This window comes from Rhinolophus sinicus, linkage group LG02, assembly GCF_036562045.2.
Source record: "Rhinolophus sinicus isolate RSC01 linkage group LG02, ASM3656204v1, whole genome shotgun sequence".
Lineage (NCBI taxonomy): Eukaryota > Metazoa > Chordata > Mammalia > Chiroptera > Rhinolophidae > Rhinolophus > Rhinolophus sinicus.
The window spans coordinates 58,171,080-58,195,443 of record NC_133752.1 but is presented as its reverse complement, the minus strand read 5'-3'; the positions used below and the strand labels follow the sequence as shown (position 1 = coordinate 58,195,443).

At 36.9% G+C, this 24,364-nt stretch overlaps 1 protein-coding gene across 6 annotated transcripts in view; it reads left to right on the top strand.

The window, feature by feature from the left end:
• SLC4A4 (solute carrier family 4 member 4) overlaps positions 1–24,364 on the top strand; it is a 343,152-nt gene that overhangs the window by 302,587 nt on the left and 16,201 nt on the right. For all 6 annotated transcript variants that reach the window (XM_019757100.2, XM_074324475.1, XM_019757101.2 and 3 more), the window contains 3 exons: positions 14,251–14,429; positions 15,544–15,616; positions 23,385–23,453. In XM_019757100.2, the coding sequence (XP_019612659.2) occupies positions 14,251–14,429; positions 15,544–15,616; positions 23,385–23,453 (321 nt within the window). The remainder of the gene's footprint in view (positions 1–14,250; positions 14,430–15,543; positions 15,617–23,384; positions 23,454–24,364) is intronic.

Genomic DNA, 24,364 nt, shown 5'->3' with positions numbered 1-24,364 from the left:
CAATACCATGCTGTTTTGATCATTGTAGCCCTGTAGTACAAGCCAAAGTCAGGAAGTGTGATACCTCCAATTAATGTTCTTTTTTCTTAAGATTGCTTTGGCTATTCGGGGTCTTTTGTGGTTCCAAACAAATCTGATGATTATTTATTCTATTTCTTTAAAATATGCCATTGGGATTTTGATGGGGATTTCATTGAATCTGTATATTGCTTTGGGTAATATGGCCATTTTAACTATGTTGATTCTTCCAATCCATGAGCACGGAATGTCTTTCCATTTCTTTGTGTCTTCTTCAATTTCTTTCAAAAATGTCTTATAGTTTTCAGCATATAGGTCTTTCACATCCTTGGTTAAGTTTATTCCTAGGTATTTTATTCTTTTTGCTGCAATTGCAAAAGGAATTGTTTTTTGTATTTCTTTTTCTGAGATTTCATTGTTAGTATATAGGAAGGCAATGGACTTTTGTGCATTGATTTTGTAGCCGGCAACTTTACTGTATTAGTTGATTGTTTCTAATAGCTTTTTGGTGGAGTCTTTAGGGTTTTCTATATATAGCATCATGTCATCTGCAAAGAGTGATAATTTAACTTCTTCATTCCCAATTTGGATGCCTTTTATTTCTTTCTCTTGCCTGATTGCTCTGGCAAGGACTTTAACACTATGTTGAAAAGCAGAGGTGATAGGGGACATCCCTGTCGTGTTCCTGAACGTAGAGCAAAGGGCTTCAGTTTTCTCCATTAATTATGAGATTAGCAGAGGGCTTGTCATATATGGCCTTTATTATGTTAAGGTATTTTCCTTCTATACCCATTTTATTAAGTGTTTTAATCATAAATGGATGTTGTATCTTGTCAAATGCTTTTCTGCATCAATTGATATAATCATATGATTTTTGTCCTTTATTTTGTTTATGTGATGTATCACATTGATGGATTCGTATGTTGAACCATCCTTGTGCCCGAGGATGAACCCCACTTGGTCGTGATGAATAATCTTTTTAATGCATTGTTGTATTCGATTTGCTAGAATTTTATTTAGGATTTTTGCATCGGTATTCATCAGAGATATTGGTCTGTAGTTTTCTTTTTTTGTGCTGTCCTTACCAGGTTTTGGTATCATGGTAATGTTGGCCTCCTAAAATGAGTTAGGGAGTCCTGTCTCTTCTTCAATTTTTTGGAAGAGTTTGTGCAGAATTGGTATTAGATCCTCTTTGAAGGTATGGTAGAATTCACTAGTGAAGCCATCTGGTCCCGGACTTTTGCTTTTGGGAAGGTTTTGGATGACTGATTCAATTTCGTTACTGGTGATCGGTCTGTTTAGATTTTCCAGTTCTTCATGGTTCAGGCTTGGAAGGCTATATGTTTCTAAGAACTTGTCCATTTCTTCTAGGTTGTTGAATTTGGTGGCATATAGTCCTTCATAGTATTCTTGGATGATCCTTTGTATTTCTGTGGTGTCCGTGATAACTTCCCTTTTACGTTTCTGATTTTGTTAATCAGTGTCTTCTCTCTTTTATCTTAGTAAGTCTAGCCAAGGGTTTGTCAATTTTGTTAATCTTTTCAAAGAACCAGCTCTTTGTCACATTAATTTTTTCTATTGTCTTTTTGTTCTCTATTTCATTTAGTTCTGCTCTAATTTTTATTATTTCCTTTCTTCTGCTGACCTTGGGTTTTACTTGTTCTTCTTTTTCTAGTTCTTTAAGGTGTAACATGAGGTTATTTATTTGGGAGTTTTCTTGTTTCTTGAGATAGGCCTGTAATGAGATAAATTTCCCTCTTAAAACTGCTTTCGCTGCATCCCAAAAATTTTGGTAGGATGTATTTTCATTGTCATTTGTTTCCATGTATCTTTTGATCTCTCCTCTAATTTCTTCTTTGACCCAGTCCTTCGTTAAAAGTATGTTGTTTAATCTCCATGTATTTGTGTTTTTCCGCTTTCTTTTTACAGTTGATATCCAATTTCAAAGCCTTGTGATCAGAGAATATGCATGGTATGATTTCAATCTTCTTAAATTTGTTGAGACTGATTTTATGTCCCAATATATGGTCTATCCTTGAGAATGTTCCATGTACACTAGAAAAGAATGTATAGTCTGATGTTTTAGGATGAAGTGCTCTATAAATGTCAATTATGTCCATTTCATCTAATGTGTCATTTAGGGCTACTATTTCGTTATTTATTTTCTGTTTGGATGATCTATCCATAGCTGTCAATGATGTATTTAAGTCCCCTAGTATAATTGTGTTTTGGTCAATTTCTCCCTTTAGTTCTGTTAGTAGTTGCTTGGTGTATTTGGTGCTCCCTGATTGGGGGCATAAATATTGATGACTGTTATGTCTTCTTGTTGTACAGTCCCTTCACCATTATGAAATGTCCATCTTTGTCTCTTGTTATCTTTTTCACCTTGAAGTCTGTTTCATCTGATATCATTATGGCTACACCTGATTTTCTCTGGGTACCATTTGCTTGGAGTGTCAATTTCCACCCTTTCACTTTGAGTCTATGCTTGTCCTTGTAGCTGAGATGTGTCTCTTGGAGACAGCATATGGTTGGGTTTAGTTTTTTGATCCAATCTGCAACTCTGTGCCTTTTTATTGGTGAGTTCAGTCCATTTACATTTAGGGTGATTATTGATATGTGAGGATTTCCTGTCATTCTATCTTTAGTTTTCTGGTAAGGCTGTGTCTCCATTGTTTCTTTGCCTTTTTGTTGTTGTCTATTATTTCTGTGTGGTGGTATTCTATGATGTTTCCCTCTGTTTCTTCTTTTATTTCAGTATATATTTCAATTCTGGATTTATTTTGAGTGGTTACCCTTAAGTTTATGTAAAAGAAAGTTTGATATTTAGAGTATTCCATTTTCTTCAGCACGTTTACTTTCTCCATTTTCATATTCCGGTTCAGGCCTTTACTCTCCCCCTTTTTGAGTTTTGGTTGCCACAAATTGTCCCTGTTGATGGTGGTCGAATAGCCTCCTTTAGTATTTCTTGTAGTGCAGGTCGTGTATTAGAAAATTCCCTCAGCTTCTGTATGTCTGGAAAGGTCTTTATTCCTCCTTCATATCTAAAGGATATCTTTGCTGGATATATTATTCTTGGCTCATGATTTCTCTCTTTCAATAGTTTGAATATTTGGTTCCACTCCCTCCTGGCTTGTAGAGTTTCTGCTGAAAAATCTGATGATAATCTAATGGGCTTTCCTTTGTAAGTTACCGTCTTCTTTTCCCTGGCTGCCTTGAGGATTCTTTCTTTGTCGTTGATTTTAGACAGCTTCAATACAATGTGCCTTGGAGAAGGCCTGTTGGGATTGAGGTAACTAGGTGTTCTATTTGCTTCTTGGATTCGAGGGTCCAGTTCTGTCCACAAATTTGGGAAGTTCTCATCGACAATTTGTTTGAATATATTCTCTGTTCCCTTCTCTCTTTCTTCTCCTTCTGGTATGCCCATTATTCTTATATTGCTCTTTCTGATGGAGTCAGAAAGTTCTTGTAGAGTTCTTTCATTTCTTTTAAGTCTCAAGTCTCTTTCTTCTTCTATCTGTGTCATTTCCAGGTTTCTATCTTCGATGTCACTGATTCTTTCCTCCATCTGGTCAACTCTACTACCTAAGCTGGTTATTTCATTCTTAATTTCTTCTATTGAGTTCTTAATCTGCAGAAATTCTATTTGGTTCTTTTTTAAGATTTCAATCTCTTTCGTAAAATGCTCATGCTGTTCTTTGATTGAGTTTCTGAGTTCATTTAACTGCCTATCTGTGTTTTCTTGTATCTCGTTGAGTCTTTTCAGAACTGCAATCTTGAATTCTCTGTCATTTAAGTCACATATTTCTGTATCTTTAAGTGCTTTCTCTGGAGATTTTCACTTTCTTTCTGAGCTATCTTGTTGCCTTGGTTATTCATGGAGATTACTGGTTTACTATTTCTCTTCCTAGACATCTACAGGAGTGACTTCTGCAACAGGTTGATAGGAAGAGGTCTTTCTTTTGTTTTCCAGTACTTGTTGGTAGAATGTCTTATTATTTCTCCAACTGCAATTTATTTTTCTTCTCCCACACGGTAGTGCTGTTTTCTCTGCACTATTCCTGCTTCTCACACAATGGGGGGATTCCCTGGGAGACGGGCTTCTCCTTTGTTAATAGTTCATCTAGGTCACAGGGCGCAGTGTCCTGGTGGGTATGCGAAGAGCTTTTGATGTTCCAGAGCTCTTCCAGCTCCTTATTCAGAGCCCGTATATTTCAGCAGTTCTGTTTACTCCTGCAGGGATCCGCCCAGATAGGTGGGGTCAGGGGCGGGGTGAGCTGTGAGAGGTGGCCCAGAGCAATGGCGGTGACCACCACCACAGCCGGTCCTGCTTCCACGGCTCCCTCCCCTTTGCCGGAACTAGTTGGGCTGTGAATTTGTGTCTGCGGCCCACAGTTCTCAAAACAGCAGATTTTCTTTTGTTTTGATCTGACACTGCTACTGTTTCGCTTCTAGCACCGGGCAGGTGGGGGCGGGGCGAGCTCTGGGAGGGGTGGGAGGGGGCGGCTAGTCTCAGTGCCTAAGGCTCCGTTCTCTGCTCGGCAGTGCGGGCTTAAACCACAGTTTTCAGCCTTTTTCCCTCAGTCTTTTCTCCGAGGTCTCTGCCGTGAGCGTTGGGTTCAGCCGTGGTATATGCTGCCCCCTCAGCCCTGTGGGCCACAAGTGGAGCCCTAGCAGTCCGAGTTCTTCCCTCTCCCGCAGCTGCGGTAGTTTCGGGAAGCAGCGAGCTCGGAGCACTGAGCTAGGTCTGTGTCCTGCGCCCGCGCGGCTCCGTCTCCGCACTTCTCCCTTTCCTCCTCCCTCCACTCGCGCGAATCTCCCACCTGTAGGTGATTTCAGTCGGTAGTGGCCCTGTTCATCTTGCCTGTCTGCTATGCAGGGAGTCCTTTGTGGAGTTTTTGTTGTTTGATTCGTTGTAAATTCCAGGGGAGTTTTACAGAGGCTCACCTCACGCCGCCATTTTTCCGGAAGTCCAAACCAAGAACACTTTCCCATGACTGTCCAACCACCCATCACTCAAACCGCATCATCTTTGACTTCTTACTGACACCCTACCCTCCCTGTACCATACACTCTACTAACACAAGGCTGCTCATATCTCCAGATGTGCACCAAGCTTTTCCTTGCACAGCTGTTCACTTCATCTGGGATGTCATTCTCCGCTTCCTTGTCATTCCTTAAGACCCAATATCTTCCAAGAGACCTTTCTTTAATAACCAGGCTAACAAGTAACACAGGCTGGAATAATCTATTTGTATGTCTCTATCCCAACTGGACTGTAAGCTTCTCCTGGCCAAGTAATAAGACCACAAGTCACACAGGTTGGGAAAATGTTAATCCATGCCTCCTCTTCATCATTCTCCCCCCTCCCAAATTACGGACTCACCAAGCGACAAAGACAGATGAAAAAAGGATTACTAGGACCAAATGTGAAATTATTATCACAATGCATAAAAATACAGTAAGCAAAAAGCCATCTTCTGCTTTCCGTCACATGCCTCCACAGTAAAGAAATCGAAGTGGGTAATCTGCATCTAATTTGGTATTGCTCCTCAGGGCTCCTTTGCAATCATGCCCACCAGATTCAGAAATGTCAGCAGCCATCTCACAAACCCAGGTGGTCGCAAAGCCACTGCCGCCGCCTCTGCTCCCACTACTTCTGCCCCAAAATGGCTTAATTTTGATATTCCTTCCTGAGTCATATGCTGTTATTACCCAGATTTTATTGCTATCTGAATTTTAAAATTCAGTTAGACATGGTCTGTATTTTTAGAATTATGTACAAATTCACCGTTTTCTTTGCTCATTTTCTTTTTCTGCATTTCAAAACTTGCTTTTTGGAATATTTTCCTTTAGACTGAATTATTTTTCTTAAACAGAATTTACTTACCAGACTTATGAAATTTTCTCTTGTGAAGGCCTTTGTGTGGTAAACTCTTTCATTTGTGTTTGCCTGAAAATGTTTTTGTTTCACCCTTATTCTTAAAAGGTAATTTCTCTGGATATATAATTTTAGGTTGAAAGCTAATTTTTTCAGCACTTAGAAACTATTTCCTATTATTTCTGACTTCCATGAAGGTGAACTGTCATTATAATTCTCATTTCTTTGCGAGTAATCATTCTTTTCTTTTGCATGCTTTTATCTTTTGTGTGTGTGTGTCTTTATTCTGGAATTTCACTCTTAACTTGTATAAGCACAGATTTCTTTTTATTATATATTGGGTTATTGGGCTTCTTGAATCTTCCTGTCATTAATCAATTACGGAATTTTGTAAGTCGCTGATTCTTTCAATCTCTTAATACACCCTTCTGAAATTCCAGGTAGAACTGTTTTGTATGTCTCCATTTTGTACTCTATTCCATTTTTTTGTTTGTTTGTTTGTTTTACATTTCTTATCTCTTGGTCTCTGTGTTGTTTTGGGTGGTGACTTCAGATCTCTCTTTTTACTAATTCTGTCTTCTCTTGGTTCTGTTCTACTACCAACCCAGTCCATTGAATTTTTTCTTTCAAGAATTACACCTTTGTAGTATTTAGAACATCTGTTTTTTCTTTTCCAAATATTCCTGTTCTGTCCCTAATTTCTTTATTATTCTTACACGCCTATATGTATATATATATATATATATATATATATATATATATATAGTGGGTTTGATTCTGAACTTTGTTTTCTTTGCTTACTCTTACTTCTGGTATCTGGTATCTTTTTCCTTATGTATTTAGTGCTGCTTTTTTTTCTTTTTATGTGAGTTAATCTTCCTATGCATGTGCTTCAGAGAAGATTTTATTTGCTTCTGGAAGGTATAGGAGGGTCCAACCAACCCAGTAATAACGTTATTTTCATTTATTCCTATAAAAATAGTTTATTTTGGAAAGTTTTAAACTTACATAAAGTAGACAGAATGGTATAATTAAGATATGTATCAACCACCTTTCACAATTATCAACTCATGTCCAATCTTATATCATTTAAAATCCCCATCATCTTATTCCTTTCGTATAATACTTTGAAGTAAATATAGACACATTTCATATTATCTATAACTTTTAGAGAGTATGTACTTCTAAAGATGAGATCTCTTTTTAAAACCACGACTATGGTACCATTATCAGTCTAAAAGAAGTTAACAGAATTCCTTAATATCAAATACCCAGTCAATATTTAAATTTCTGAATGTGCCATAAATATAATAAACTTTAAAATACAATTTATTTGTTTAAATCAGGATCCAAATAAAGTTTAAACAATATTATATTAAATCTTTTAAAAACTTTTAGTCCAAATATTTTCCCCTCTAGCAATCTGTTTTCCCTTATTATTTCTTGAGAACCACCAGATTGTGTTTCCATTTATGTTTTACTATATAATAAACCACCTGAAAACCTAGAGACTTGAAACAATAATTTATTATCATCCCTCATGTTTCTTTGGGTGACAGGGCTCAGGTGAATGCTTCTTGCTTGAGGTCTCTCCTGCAGTGGCAATTAGTAATGGGTGGGGCCACTGTCATCTGAAAGGTAAATGGACTAATTGTCCAAGATGGCTTCTTCCTTCACTCCCATGTCTCACATATCTAATACCTTGATATTCCTTGGTATGTTTGTCTGTCTTATCTGTCACCTGGCATCTCATTCTCCAGAGCCTTTCCATGTGGGTTAGGCTTCTTGCAGGATGGCAGTTTTGACTTATTTGCACTTGTTCCATGGCACCTGACTTCTAAGAATTACGTAGTGGAAGATGCTAGGCCATTTCATAGTTATACATGCTGCTGTCTCAGCTTTACTTCTTTACTGTGCCACAGTTCACTAGTCAAAATAGTCACAGGGCCAGCCTCCATTCAAGGGGGTAAAGAACCCCACTATTTGATGAAGAAATGGCAATTTTACATTGTAGAAAAATATGTGGGATAGGAGATATTTTTCCAGCCATTTTGGAAAATAAAATCTGCCATATTTATGCTGAAGAATTTCATAACCTAGATCTTGGTGATGGCTTCCCTGTGGTGTCATTTAGCATGCGTTTGTTAATATTTTTTGTCTTCTGTACTTCCTTTAAATTGTCATTGGATCTAGAAGCTTGATGAAGTGTAGTTTTAACATTTTATATCTATACCTATTTTTTGAGGATGGGGTAGCCTCACAGGAGGCCAGGAATTTATACTACATTTTTGGCTAAAGTTTTCCAGACAGAGAGGTAATGTGAATATCAGCCCCAAACCCAATTGTCAGTTTATGGTTAGGAATATCATTGGATAATGTTTTTTCTTTTCTTATGGCTTTGCATCTAGTGGCAAGGCCAAGAGAAGCATGAATCCTCACTGCCTTTCTCTGTAGGATGGTTTTTTGTGTGTGTTTTGTTTTGTTTTCCTGGTTGGCCCACTGAGTATGCTGTGTTTAGAGTATCTTACTTTTATTTCAGGGGCTGTCTTCATCTATACCCTTCTGCCCATAGCCCTGGGATTGGTCTCCTGTCCCCAGAGTTCAGATAGTCATTCTAGTCCAGGGCTTACACCCCCAAGGATTTGCATGGTCTCTCAGGGCAGGCCCAGACTCCAGGGCTCACTGACCCTGTAGATTTACTCTTTCTTGCTGCCACTGTTTTTTTGTATCCAGTTATTTCTCTTACTTTCCAGCAGGTAAGCCATGATTTTTATAAGATATTTTCTGTATTTTGTTGAGCATTTTCAGGTGTTCCATCCTGAGAGGGGTTTCGGTGTTGATTTAGTTTAAAAGGCTGGAAATGGATGTTAACTAATATCTTTTATTCTGAAAACATTTAGAAACATATTCTTAGTTTTGTTATATCGTTGGCCAGATTTGCTACGTGTCTTTGGAGGTGAATGCCTGTTATTTTTTGCTTATTAAATTTTCTTATTAATAAAATTCAGAATTTCAAATTTAGGAAATTTAAGATTGATAAAATATAGAATTTTTAAATTCCCTGTAGAAAATATTAGAAAACCAAGGCATATTAGGAGTTGAGTATATAAAAAGTAAGTTTTTTAAGACTTTTGGAATTGCTTATTTGAAATCACTCCTTTGAATGACAATAGTTACAGAAGAAGTGCCAGTCTTTTGGCACAAATCTAATGATACCAATGGAGATATCTTCATGAATTAAAGGGTTTTCATTCTGGGTATTGTTTTGTTCACATTTTGTTAGGAAAAGAGGCTGTGGAATGTGAAAATTGGAGATTCTGTCTAAAATTATAAAGGGCCCTGACTGCTATGAAATTGATTCAAAAGAGAAACCTGAAACAGTGAGAGAGATGGAGGCATTGTGATATTAAAAGCAGCATATTTTTGGGTGGCATTTGCATTGGCTCTGTGTCAAGTGGCACTGGCTGGCTGATTGCTCTGTTTGGGATGGAATCCACCTTTCCACTCTGCTGAACAGTTCTGTATTGATGTAGGAATGCCAAGGCACTTGGCTTTTTTTGGACATCATTTTGGTTAGTTATGTCCCACATTATCCCTGCAGAGCACTCAAAAGCAAACCAGGTTCAGCAAGGTCATGACTTCTTCAAGGTCATTCTCCAAGTTTGCAGAAGCAGGAAGAGTGTGTGAATGTCAGATTGCAAAGCAAGGGATACTTGCCACAAGGAAAGTGATTTTAAGCGTATAGATAGAGTATGGGAGGGAAAAATAGTTTAGGATAGGTATATAGAAACAGATTTTAGGTGATTGTAGCAATACATTTTTTCTGATGTCCTCTATGGTAAAATCCTTAATTTGAGTGCATTTTCTTGGATAATTCCAAAATTTGCCTTGCTTTTCTTTTTTTCTTTTTATTTCTGCTATCATAAAATTAGGTCCAATCCTTTTATTTTATTTCTAGACTATTCTAATGGTTTAGCCATGAGTTAATAACCAGTCTCTCTTCATTCTAAAAGCAATCGTTTTTTGGTAAAGCATTATTCTTTTATGTTAGTCCTTTATTTCTAAACCTTTACACTTTGGCCTCTAAATCTTTGGCCCTTGAAGAATGTCCATTTGCCTTAGCCTGGGGTTTAAGTTTCTTTGTGATATGATCTCAACCTGAATTGAAAGTGAGTCTCTCCATTTACTATACAATGCTCTGGTCAAATGAGTTATTCGTTTCTCCTCAAATCCGGCTTTCTTCTGCTAGTTACTCTAGCTCTCCACTCCTAAATGATTACCACTTATCAAAATCCTCCCCATTCTTTAAGATCCTCTAAATATAAAACTTTGTCAGTGTAGCCTTCACTCCTAATGTAATTTCTATTATTCTTTTTCTGCTCTTGGTAAATTTGCATTACTCTGTGACACTGGTCTCATGACGTCTCATATGCCTCCAGTCGTGACCATTTCCAGTACATCCTCTACAAACCAACAAAGCCATCCTTCAAAACAGAAGTCTCATTATATCACTTGCCTGCTTAAAACTCTTCAGTGTCTTTCTATTGTATTTGTAGTAAAAATTTCCAAAGCTTTTAACGAAACATCAAAGTTTTTAACTTTTCTCACCTTATTTCCTACCACTCCCCTCTCTTCCTATGCACCAACTCTATTTCATTTTCTCTAAATGGCAGCTTATTTGCCTAGATTTTTTCTCTGCTTCCCCATATCTTGTCCCCCAGCTGGTGGTTATGCTCACATTTTAGGACTTAGCTTAAATACGACCTCTTATGCAAACCACCCCTGACTTTGGGCTGAGTTGGGTACCATTCCTGGATACTCCCATGACACCCAAACTCACCCTCACTGTAGACCTTTAACACTGTGGTATTGTGAATATCTGTTGATTTGTACACCTCTGCCACTACACTAGAAACCACTTGAGGGCAAGGACTGTGTATTATCTATGATTTTACTTCTAGGGTCTAGAGAGTGCCATTGCCATTGAAGTAACATTCATTTACCCAACAGACATTTATTTAGAGTGTCCCCTCTGTGTTGGGCACTGTGCCAGGTGATGGGGTTTCAGTGGTGAAGAGAAACACGTGGTCCCCATCCTAGTAGAACCTGATTGCATTAAAATAATCATGCAAAATATGACACTGCAAATGTGTCTGGTGCTGGGAAGAAGTGCTGGTTTAAGAGTCTGTAAGAGAGGGTTAGTCCTAGTTCATGAGGTACAGAGAGTTCCCCAAGGCAGTGGCACTGAGGTCTAAAGCATTAATAGGATTTAGCAGACTGAAGCTGGGTGGGAAAAGTGTTTCAGCAGGGCACAGGAATCACGGTATATACACAGGCTTTAAAGAGGAGGTAACCTGGCAAGGACGAGTGCCTGAAATAATCCAGTTTGCTGCTGTAAGAGAGGGAGAGGGAACGCTATAGAGGCAGACCAGGCCTTTAAGTCACATTGATGATTTTCCCTTCCTCCCCAAAGGATCAAGAAGTCTCAGTGTGGTTGAGGGAAAGGAAGACTTTTTGAAGGGAGTGATATCAAGAGGCACAAATATTATATACCTATAATTATTTTGTCCCAGAACATTTATTTATTTTAGTGTTTTGTAGTTACCTTTATAATCCACTTTCTAAATTCCTCATTCTACCCTCTTTGGTATTGTGTATGACATACGTGACTTTTTTTTGTTTGCAACAGCTATTCTTTTGACCCATTGATCTGGTCAGTTTGCGCATTTTTGGTTATTACAGTTTCCTTGGTGACAGGTTTGAGGATCCTGCCCATATGCCAGTACTTCTAATATGATCTTGAGTGATTTAGTCTAATTAGGGTTTAAAACTGTGATTGTTCTAGCTGTTGTTCACCCCACTTCCCTCCCCAAATGATTTACATTTCTCCAATTAACAAATAAAGTTTAAAAATTTTGTATGGCTAATTAAGACTATAGTTACCATTCAGAAAAATGTGTACATTCTAGTTGTCATTCATTTTCAATAAACCTTAATAAGAATTGACTAGGTAACATGCACTCTGCTGACATATACAGGATGCAGTCAAGCTCCTGTTACTTGTAGTCTAATGTCAAAGACAGATAAATACACATACAACTTCAAAACACTGTGATGAGTGCCATGATAAAGTATAAAGTGACAGACAGGGGAACATGAAGGAGGAGACCTAATCTCACTGGACTCAACTGTCTTACCTGGGCTGAAGCAGGAAAACTACCAGAAAAGGTGAAGACTGATTTAAGTTTTAAGGCTCAGTAAGACTGAGCCAAGGGAAGAAGAAGGCAGAATAGAGGTTATTTAAGGTAGGGGGCGCTGTATGGACAAAGACACAAAAGGCATTATTAGTAAGACATTCAAAGAATTGCATATGGTTGAAAGTGGTCATGGTATAGGATCCAAGCAGGGGAGGAAAGATGAGGTTGCAGATGTGAACGGAGCCCAGATCCTGAATGGCCTGTAGTAAGGTCATAGGACACATCCACAGGCAGGAGTGAGCATACCTCTGTAGTTTCCACCCTAAGGTGGAATCCAACCACTGTTTGCCATCTTCACTGCTACCACTCTGGTTCGAACCATCACAATCTGTCATGTGGATTATGGCAATCACCTCCCAACTGGTCTTACTGTCCGTGGCCCTCCTCAGTCTGTTCTTAACATAGCAGCCATAGTGTTTTGAACATAAGCAAATCATGTCACTCCTCCATTTAAAACCCTCCAGTGGCTTCCCATTATACTCAGTGTACAAGCCCAAGTTCTCACAGTTCTCCTTAGGGCTTATTACTACTTAAGATACTGTATAGTTTATTTGTTTATGGTGTTTATTATTGTCTCCCTCAGTAGAATGGAAACTCCATGAGTGCAGAAACTTTTGTCTGTTTTATTCGCAAGTATGTCACCAACACCTAGGACTATGTCTATTAATAAATTGGCAATCAGTATCTGTTGAAAGAATGAATGACACCCCAGATACGAGTATATTGTGATACTTGCCTCGTTAGTCACTATTGAATGAGTTTATTTCAGCCATATCCACCCTTACCCGCCTTTCCCTGACCTTACCCCACTCCCAATTTAAACCATTATGCTCTCAGACCACTTATGTTGAAATGAGCTGGTTTAATGAATATATATTAACCTCTTTGTCTCCCAAGAAGATTTTCATTCTTAGTGAAACCTGGACTAAGTAAATATATGCTTTTCTTTCTTGTGTCAACTACCCTTGACTGTGATGAATTCTCCGAGAACATGATTAGACCCATGTGTGTGAGCCAGGGATGAAATCTGGGCTCTTCAGTTAGAAGAGAGCAGTGTTCTGACTAATTGTAACAGGATCTGAACCAAAACAGTCACTGGGTTCCTAGTGTAAATCACATTCTCATTTTTTAAAGCCAATGTCTCTATCCTCTCAGATCGGTCATATGCTGGCTCTTGGTGCTGCAGCTTTCATGCTGTGAAAATGGACTGCTCTATTTTCTCAATCTCCATAGGGGTATTAAGCATTTGATTTCTTCACAAATAGAGCAGAGAAATATAACCATAAAATAACATTGTGGACACATTTAACAATATTTATTTAGTGAGTAAAAGAGCCAGACCTTTTGTTACATTGTCTACTCTTCCAGTCAGTAAATGTTATGGTGACCATTGGCAATGTTTGAAATCAGCCTTTCTGATTAAGGGGGTTAATTACCTTAATGACAATGTTTCATAGATAGTAAACAGTTATTTTCATATACTGTGAAAGGTGAGAAATGGTCTTCTCCATAACATCTCCAAGTGGCTTTCAGGTCTTTAGTCTGCATATGCTGGATGCTGTCTGGGTGAACAGGGTGCTGCTAAATGGTCAAGCAGAGAAGGCATAGTGTGTGCGTGCAAAGTGCTTATCGTGCTTATGTTAACAACATCTGAGACCACTACTGCTACTGTCACCATTTATTGAGCTCCTACTATGTCATAACCACTACCATTTAAGTTCCTACAAGAGGCTTTGCTCTCTTGCTTCATTGAATGGTCCCAATGACTCTTCAAGGTAGACATATGCTTATCTCCATTGTTCTGATTACAAAATTGGATACAGAGAAGATATGTAATAATAAGCAAATAATGAGTAACCTGTAACAAATCAAGCTGGAAGAGGTGTTATGTGGCTGCTTTGTGTTTCCCTGCGAGGACGAATATGAACATGATAAAATCCCGTCATCCAAGGAGCTTACCTTCTAATAGATATTTTTATCAAGCAAAATGAGTTTGTTTCATTTAGTAATCTGAATTCCCATCTGGAAACCTGACTATTAATAGATAGCAATATGAGTATTTTCTCCACATGGTTTTGTTACCTCTTCCTATAGAAAGGAGCTGGGTATCACCTGGATCTCTTTTGGGTGGCCGTCCTCATGGTGGTGTGCTCCTTCATGGCACTTCCGTGGTATGTGGCTGCTACTGTCATCTCCATTGCCCACATCGACAGTTTGAAGATGGAGACAGAGACTTCTGCACCTGGAGAACAACCAAAGTTCCTCGGAGTGAGGTATGTTAAGTCAGAGGAAACTGGCTTTAAAAAACACATCATGACAATCCATGTGTCAATTATCAGGAAATGGGCAGATATGAAGGAGAAAGGGCTAGTGATGATTAATTGATTCCTGTACTTGCTCTTCTAGAAAGGACTAAATATTTTATCAGAGAGTCTTTAATAATTCTTTGAGTATACTTCTTATGATACATAAATTTCCTTTGATTAATGAAAGGCTAAATGATACAATATAAAAATTCAAACAGGTCATTTTTTTCAACATGCAGGTCCTTTTGGTGCTGTGGTACTTATTCAGTCACAATCACCTTTAAAGGCCAAACCCTTTAATCTTTCAGCTCCGTTGAGACTCCCTAAAACTCTTGAATCTGCCTATGATTTTAAGATTCTATGCAGAGAAAGTAATTCTTATCTTCCAGTTCATTTTCTGTCCCCACAAGCATTGAGAAGCTTTGACCTCCAGCTGTTAAATTTGGGTAGCCAGGAAGGGCTGTATAAGACTGTTATACGCTGTTGGATATTTTTGCAGCCAACACTGCTCCTAAGTGCTGGGGTGACTAGTTCACACGACAGAGCCATCGTTTCCCACGCCACTACAGTGGGTGATTCTTTCTTGGGGGCCAGAGGAGGAGGTGTTGTATGGGAATCATATTTGTTAAAAAGCACTTTTGTTGTTTATAGATTTGGAAATTAGGCCGACGGGATTTATTGCACTTATGAAAATTCCCTGAGCTGTTTATTAATTAGAATGTGAGACAATACAATATCTGTCTACTGTGAAAGAAGGTATAATTACACAACAGTTCAAGTTGTTTAAAAAATAAATGCTCCAAAGAGGCCAGTAATTGATGGACCAAGAGCAAGTGATTTTGTTTTCTTTCTTGATTCTAAAAGGAACAAAGGATTTAGCAGGATCAGTTTTCTCCTGATGAATTCAAATCACATATTGCAATAGTTTTAAGAGAATTTTATAGTTATGTTTAGCTTATTTGCTGTCCTTGAGTATTAGTTACATATGATATCAACACCTTTGCTATTATAGAAGGAGAGAAGACAAGAACATGTTTATGAAAACAAGAAGTAGATTGGTAATCTTTTGATTTGGTTTCAGGGAACAAAGAGTCACTGGAATCCTTGTGTTTATTCTGACTGGTCTGTCAGTCTTTATGGCTCCCATCTTGAAGGTAAATATGTGAAATAATCACCTCTTCCTTCTCAGAACACTGACAGATAATTGGATATGTGAAGAGCAGAATTCCTTATGAACTATCTGCGGGATTCTTGTCAGTTCTAAAACACACAGAAGCAGGGGTCAGGTAGAATGAGGACTTTAGAAAACTTTTATCTTGACTTTCTTCTCACTCCTTTACTCCTGTTATTATTATTACAGTTATTTGGTTGAACCATATTAAATTGCCAATATTCAAACTTTTTGACCTATGAAAATGGCAATTTCACACAGTTCAACCTAACTGATATCCCCTCTACCCCACATTTAAAAATTTTTTTCAGTTAAAGTTGACATACAGTATTATATTAATTTCAGGTATACAATAGTGATTAGACATTTACATAACTTACAAAGTGATTATCCTAATAAGTCTAGTACCCATCTGAGACTATACATAGTTATTACAATAGTATTGATTATATTCCCGATGCTGTACTTTACATCCCTATGACTGTTTTTATACCTGGCAATTTTATTTTATTCCCCTAGTCTCCTTACATCCTTTTTCCTCATCACTTTCCATTAACTTGTCCCTAAATCCTGCCTCCTCCCCACCATATTAGAATCCTGGATTACATGAGTGATTAAGAATTATCATTTTGCAAATTTTCTCATATTCTTAATTATTGCTGATTGTGTTTCTATTTTCTTTGACTAAGAAGGCATAATATCCACAAAGGGTGAATAGAGTAAAATTACTGATTTATCATTAGAAAACTTAGAATTGAACTTTTGAAGAAGAAAAATGATATGGTAGATTATTCAGAAAGTTAGGAGTCAATGTAAAAATTTGATTGATGGAGTGAATATCTAAGTACAAAGGATGCCAAAAAATGTATATACATTTTAAGAAAGGAAAAAACTGTATTAAAATTGTAATACTCAATATATACCGAAAACAAAGTTGAATACAAGTCACGTTTGACTCCTGCAATTACAAGAGGTGCTCAAAGTGGTTACCATCAGCGTAATTTTAATACAGTTTTTTCCTTTGTTAAAATGTGTATACATTTTTTGGCACCCTGTGTATATAAATATAAACTACATGTGAATGCCTATTTAGAAGCTGAACTAGGACTAAAAATAGTAAATTAGTATGTATGTGTCATGAAGCTCACAGTTTTCTTTTGTGACACAAGAACTTTATATTCTATTATATAAACAATAATAGCTAGTTATTGATAATTTTTGTATCTTAATGATTTGCACCAAATGTAAAGCACAAAAAAATCGCCTATAGACCTAACATCTGTAAACAACCACTGTTACCAATATCCTTCCAAATTTTTCTCTGAAAATGTTCATTTATTTTTGAACAATTCTAATTTTTAAGGTTTTTAAAATGCTTATTTAATCACACAAGTAATGGAGCAGAACAATCTTGCAAAGAATTCGAACAATATGGAAAGACAGATAGTGAAAGGCAAAAGCCCTCCATTTCTCTCAAGTTAGCACATTTATGTGTTCAATTGCAAATCAGATGATTTTGAGGAAAAATAGAACTTCAATTTCCATTTTCTGACTTTGCCTTCAGGGTGTTTAGATGAATGCACCAATTATGCACAAAATATCTGGTAAACAGTTAAAATATTTAAGTATTCGTCTTTTGTCCTTGGTTTCCACAATGTCAGTTAACTGGTTTAATTCCTTTCTAACTGCAATCATGAAGGAATATGTATCTCATGTAACACATAGGTTAGTGAAATAACTTCAAAGAAGTCATTTCTGGTTACATGGAGAGGCCCTTACAAATCTTAATGTTCTTCGGGGACAGAGGGAAATCTATTGTTGCCTGTGCCAGTACACAGCAAGTTGTGTGGTAAGTTTGAAGTAGTACATCAGCTGGTGGAAAAATCTAATGACAAGCTTTTTACCACACAGGCAGTCGGACACCATCTGGAGAGATCAGTTTTTAGAGAACTCATTGCAAGCAGTTATGACCCCCTGTTGTGGGAGACTGTACTGAGAACGAATTTGACCCTGGGTCCCCTGGAGGTGGGCTTCAATGACACACTGCAAAGTTTCTTTTATGGGGTCTCTTTGTGCTTAGCCACTAGCAAGGGATAATAGAGATCTTTCCATCAGTTCAAAGTTACTCATCACCCTCCACCCATTTTTTTGTTTTATTTTTATGATATTTCTTTTCATTTATACAGTATAAAATCCTAATAACAGAAAGTTAGATGTGTTTAAAAGCTCTTTTTTGTTGTTGTTGATACAGCGAATTGGCCTTAGTGTTGGAGAATCTGTCAGCTGAGTAATCATGTATGATTCCAAAGGGACACAGAGAACAGACACTGCATAAATTGCTATTTTTAGGAAGAGATGCAAGACTCACATTTTGAACAACGCCTCTTCCTATTTTCTCACCTTGCACCCAAATATGGCTGCAGAGGAATTAAAGCTGAAAGCCCTTTTGTTCTTTCTTTTACAATGATTCATTTTGCCCCTGATATGCAAAGCCCTGTAGTATCTTCAGGAACAGATCAGAATACAGAGAAAGGAGAAAGAGATGTAAGGGATCAATGAGCATGAGCTTGTTTTTCCTTTGACCTTCCTGAAGTAATCCATGCTTTGGCTCACCTTCCTTCAGCTGCTGGCAGCCATTATTGTGGCCATTTCTACCTCATCACTTTGGGTCAATACAAAGAATCATTGTAGGAATCAGTGGAAAAAGAAGTCCAGCAAACATTTTTGTTAGGCAAGATTTTGCTCAAAATGTGGAACATGAAATTGTTTGGTTAATGTAGTTTCCAACATATTGTGGCAACCCTAGAGTTAAAAACAAGGATAAAATAGTCTAGCATTGACTACTGCGATTCTTTACTTAAGTAATTAAGGCTATTTCTTACTTCAGGAATCATATCTGACAAAGTCAGCTAATTTTAGATCATGTGTCTTTATCATTAAAGTTTAGTAAGTTGTATGCATTCACCACAAACCCCTTGTAGCTCATTTGAAAAGTCAATACAGGAAGAAGCAGAAGGTTGAGGGTACAGTTAAACTAAGACCTAAATCTGAAGTTGCGATTAAAAGTCAAGATTGACAGTTAACCTCAGAATTCAGACAGAAAAAGATGTCTGGGGTTACTTTGGAGGAAGAACCATTTTTCCCCCCACCATGTGACTATATGTTTTAAAGAAACAGATGACGGCTTTAGAGAATGGTCTTACTTAAGGGTCTGCCTTAAAAAGCAGATCAAATGAATGGGATCAAGAGAAATGTGTGACTTTCACTTTTTTAAATGAAATAGCTCAACACCTTCCCTCCCAGCTCAATACATCCCCCAAAGTTTCGTGGCCTCAGATGAGCCTAGTAATATTCTCCCATGCATGAAGCAGTATAGGTAGTTGCTGCCTGTGCCTACTTGCACAGGTTTACTTTGAACATGAAGTTTATGACCTCTGTTTTAATCTTTTTGCCAAAATCTGTCTTTTTACATGGAAGAATGTAGGGAATCATAGTGTACTAGCTTTAAGTTCACGAGTATAACCCTTGACCTTAGCTGGCTACAGTCTTAAGTGCCTTAAATCTCACCACTGATTGAATACATAACTGTTGGAAAGCAGGCATAACTGGCTTCCCAGGCTGGTTAAACAGTTTAGATCTGTTTCTGTAGCAGAAACATTGCCTGTTAAGCTAGTGTTCTGTATTGGGAGACTTGGGGAAACAAAAGGAGCAGCAAAAAGATGAAGTGTAGTTCCTTGAACTTTTTTCATTCTTTAGACAAGCCTAAAGAAATTAAGATCATGTAAAGTTCACTGCTACTTCTGTTACCTTTGCATGATTTAGTTTAACATGACGAGTGGCCACCATTTATCTTTCAGATTTGTTTATTGGTCTAAAATGTGGAGGATAGCGTTTAATTTGTATGTGGCTAACATTGGTTGACCTCCTACAATAATGCCATATACTCTTCCCATTAACAGGGAAACCAAGAGAAATGAGAGTGATGGTGATGGTGGTGAATGATAATGATGGTGATTGTAATAGAAGCTCCTATTTATTGAGCTTGGCATTGGACTCAAAGGCTCTGCACCGGTTTTTAAAATTTAGTTCTCCAGTAACACCTACAAAAATATATTAATAATTATATTTATTTCACAGATAAGAACAATTATAAATAACTTGCCAGATCACAAAGTTCTTAAATGGTAGAGCCAAGATTTGAACTCAGGCAGTTCTGGCTCCAAAGCCTGATTTCCTATCCATCACGGTATACCGTCTTTTAAAATAAAACAGTATTTGGCATCAAAGAATTCATTCACTTTGATTTCCCATGAGATGATCTTTCCCAGCCTCTTTGATCCATTTTCCAGTTCTCTTATGTAGAGAGAAATACGGCATTTTTGTCCTCATCCCACTTCACGCCACGGTTTCTTCAGTGACTTAGGGACCAGATTGCAAGTCAGCAGCTTTCTTATGAGCCCAGATTTTTATGGCTTAAGAGCATTAGGATGTTATTTTAATAACATGTTCCTGAAGACAGCTGTTATAGTTGAAAGGGCAATATTGTAGAGCTTAAATAAAACCAAGGCTTCAAATCTGACCTTTGCAGACATCCTTCTAGATTATACACTCCTGCCACCTTTGCTCCCACCATGGAAGGACCAAAGAGAATTGTGCTTTGCAGTTGCAGGCTTTCGACTTGCCAGTAAAGGTCCTGATAATAATAATGACATCCATACCACATTTATCATTTATTGAGTATCTGTTATGAGCCAGGCTCTGAACTAGGTGTTTTGTGCTATGTAATCCTTATCATAACCACTACATAGATGAGAGTACTGAGGATAGGGGAAGTTGATCATTTTCTCTGGGTTCCACAACAGGTCAGCCAGATTGGAACCCATGTCTGTCTGACTTCTGTGCACATACTCTTAATTGGGACCTGATTTTGGCGCGCTCTCTCTCTCTCTCTCTCTCTCTCTCTCTCTCTCTCTCTCTATCGGGAGGCCTCACTCCTGTACTGAAATCTGTGCTGAGGATAATTACAGTGTACCTTTCTTATTAAACTCTCCCTTTTTGCATTTTTTCTTATGGGAATAATCTAATGCTATTAGAAAATCAAAGGGAAGGATAAGTGAAAAAGTGTGGAATGACAGTCACCACAATTTGAAAAATTCAGTGACACCATCTGAATGTGTTCATCTGCATTGACTTCACCTCAGTTTCATTATTCTATCTCGTTGTAGGACCAAGCACTTAATTTTTTCCATTTTAATGTTCATTAAAAGCATAGTAATATTTATTTATAATTCTAGTTTTTGGCTTCTTGGGTATGATTGATTATTTATATAATTTACTTTGGATAATTTTATCATTTGGCAATTCTTGATATGCCTATGAACCTAGTATACCTTTGTGTTTTTTATGTTTTAATTTCTCCTGTCTTGCTTTGGAAAAATGTCTATCTGCTATTACTATGTATATTATATTATTTTAACTTAAAATTGGATCCCATCTTTTAAAAACACATTCTTCTTTTCGTTCCTTTGGGAAATTTCTATTGTGATGGATTTTTAAAGGTTGACCTTCTGATATGACTCATGAACTAAGTCCAATAAAAATATATGCTCTAACCCAGTAATTCTTTTAAATTTCACCAAGATGTCTAAACTGGAAGATTTTTATTGAGACACTGCATTATCATAAAAAAAAGGTGAATTTCCTAAGACATTTGTATCAAATTGAAGTTAGCCAAAAATCTAATTAAAAGCCTTTCTTGTATGTGTACTGTTTCCATTTCACCGAAGAGTATTTTTTAACAGCATTTTCAGATCTAAAGCTATTTTCCTATCCATACGCCCTGCCACTCCAAGTTAATGGTGACTTCTGATTATATTTTGTGGTAGATTCAGCAAGATCTGTCATCATAAGTTCAGAGAGGATAGACCTAAACATCAAGGCACAACTTCCTTTTACCTTGGCGTTAGAAGTACATTAGAGAAAATATTAGCTAAGCTTAGGTAGGTGTGGGGTGGAGATAAGGCCTGGATCACCTTTGTGATTACTTTCTTTCAAGCCAGAAAAACACTACACAGATTAAAAAGTAACTACTACAGTTTCTAAATAGTTTCCCATGAACTATACTTCTCTTTCCTGCTTCCACCGTGCTTTTCTTCCCAAGAAATTAGAAATAAAATGACAAAAAAGAATTTATCCTATATTAAGGAAAAATGGAAGTGCCCTTGCCTATAAAAGATATTTTAAAAACTTATGAAGTAAGTCAAAGATATGAAATGGTCCCTTTGTTAATTTTATTTTTTGGTACATTCGTACTGGGAAATCATAGGAAATGGAAACATGCACTTTCTAAAAGAAATAAAGGCACTTGTCAGAACGCCAGTGGTTTGAACGTGGTGTGTTCACCTCTTTGTGGTGACTCTTGGCAATTACAGCACACACGGCTTTCCCACCACTCACACCATCTTTCCCACCTCCTTCAACACTCAATGTCATTTATTTTTCTCTGAGCTCAAGATCAAATTACCTATGTTTAAAATGTTAGTCTTTTTTAGAAGCATGTGATGTTTTATATAAATAAGTATATTTACTCATATTATTAAATTATATTTAACAATTTCTATAGCTAACCAATAACAATTGGAGACAGTCGTGACATTTTGGAATTTATTATTTCCCCAGTAACAGCCAAAAGCTTCAAATACAGAGCTATTTAAGGTAATCACAAGGAAAAGCTAATAGAAATTGTGTTTCACTTAATACATGCAATAGTTCTTTAAAAATTACTCTATATAAAGTCATACTGTTTTCTGGCTATAATAGCCTCCTTTGTGTAGATTTGGTAAGACTGGACTTGATTGCGGTTTTAGTATTTTAGCTTTGAAAACTCCTGAAATTACTTGAACTTCTTTCCAAAATGCAAGCTTGAGAACCTTTTGTAGTTCAGATAGAAGACTTCCCAGAAACAGTCATCCTTGATTTGCTTAGTTTCTGCAGTGGTAGGAACATTTCAAAGTCTAGGAATAGATAAAACTTATGAATATCACATTGAAACTTCCTATTGTTAAAATATATTGTGTTAATGTAAAAAACAATTTTGCTAATTAAGACATGAAGTGTATTAATTCCGTTTTTAAAGTTGTGTATTAATTCCTGTGTGTAATTAATTGCTTCCAGATGCTAGATGCTCCTTTCAAGCAGTGTTCTCATTAGTTAGTTCTTTTAATATTCCTGAGAGGAAGAAAGGGACAGTCGTTTGATGTTTTTTTAATTGAAGGAAGCATTTAAATACCAAGCTGATAGATCATTTGATGAAAATTATTAGGGAAATATCAACAGACTGTTGTTAAAAGAACTTGGTCTCAGGAGTGAGGTGACCCCTTTCTCTCTCTTTGTCCTTCACAGTCCATGCAAGTATAGGGTTATATAGTCATTTCTTTTAAGGGGAAAGGGAAACAGAAACATTTTTCCCAATTAAAAAAAAAGTTATTATTAAGGTCATGCATGCTCATTATAAAAAAATGCAAACTGGCATCAAATGAAAATTGAAAGTCTCCTTCATCCACCTTCATTTATTTCTAGTACAAAGGATTTAGAAGTTTATCAATGATGAGTAAAGCACACTGATTAGAGATCACTACATTCTGTCCTGTATTTAGTTTCAGATTTAGCTTTTATTTAAACTATGCCTCTCCATTACTGTTGTTGTTATTATTATTGTTTTAAACCATTCTCCAATTTTTTGTCCTTCCTAGTTTATCCCCATGCCTGTACTCTATGGCGTGTTCCTGTATATGGGGGTAGCATCACTTAATGGTGTCCAGGTAAGTATTCCATAGCAATCTAAATATCGTCATGTTTCTAGTAGTAGAGCTAGCCCAGTAACAGATCTTTGAAAAAAAGCACTAATTATTTGCCAAGTTCTTAAAGTACATTTGTTTTCTTTTTTTAATTAGTTTTAGGTATGTGAAACAACATAGTGATTAGACATTTATATACCTCACAGAGTAAAAACCCCAATAAGTCTATTACCCATCTGACACTGTACATACTTATTAGAATATTATTGACTTTATTCCCTATGCTGTACCATACATCCCCATGACTACTTTTTTAATTATAGTTGGCATTCAATATTATTTTATATTAGTTTCAGGTGTACAGCATAGTGGTTAGACATTTGTATAATTTATTCAATGATCCCTCTGATAAGTTTGTGCCCACCTGATACCTGACAATACATAGTTATTACAATATTATTGACTGTATTCCCCATATTGTACTTGACATCCCCGTGACTCTTGTGTAACTACTAATTTATACATGTTAATCCCTTCACCTTTCTCACTGAACCCCCCAACCCCCTCCCATCTAGTAACCATCAGTTTGTTCGCTGGATCTGTGGGTCTGTTTCTATTTTGTTTGTTCATTTTTTTTTCTGTCCATTAGATTCCACATGTAAGTGAGATTTTATGGTATTTGTGTTTCTTAGGCTAACTTATTTCATTTAGCATAATACCCTCTAGGTCCATTCATGCTGTTGCAAATGGTAAAATTTCATTCTTTTTTATGGTAAAGTAATATTACATTGTATCTATGTACCACAATTTCCTTATTTAATCATCAGTTGATAGGCGTTTTGCTTGTTTCCATGTCTTGACTATTGTGAATAGCACTGTAGTGAACATAGGAGTGCATATATCTCCTCGAATTAGTGTTTTGGATTTCCAAAGTG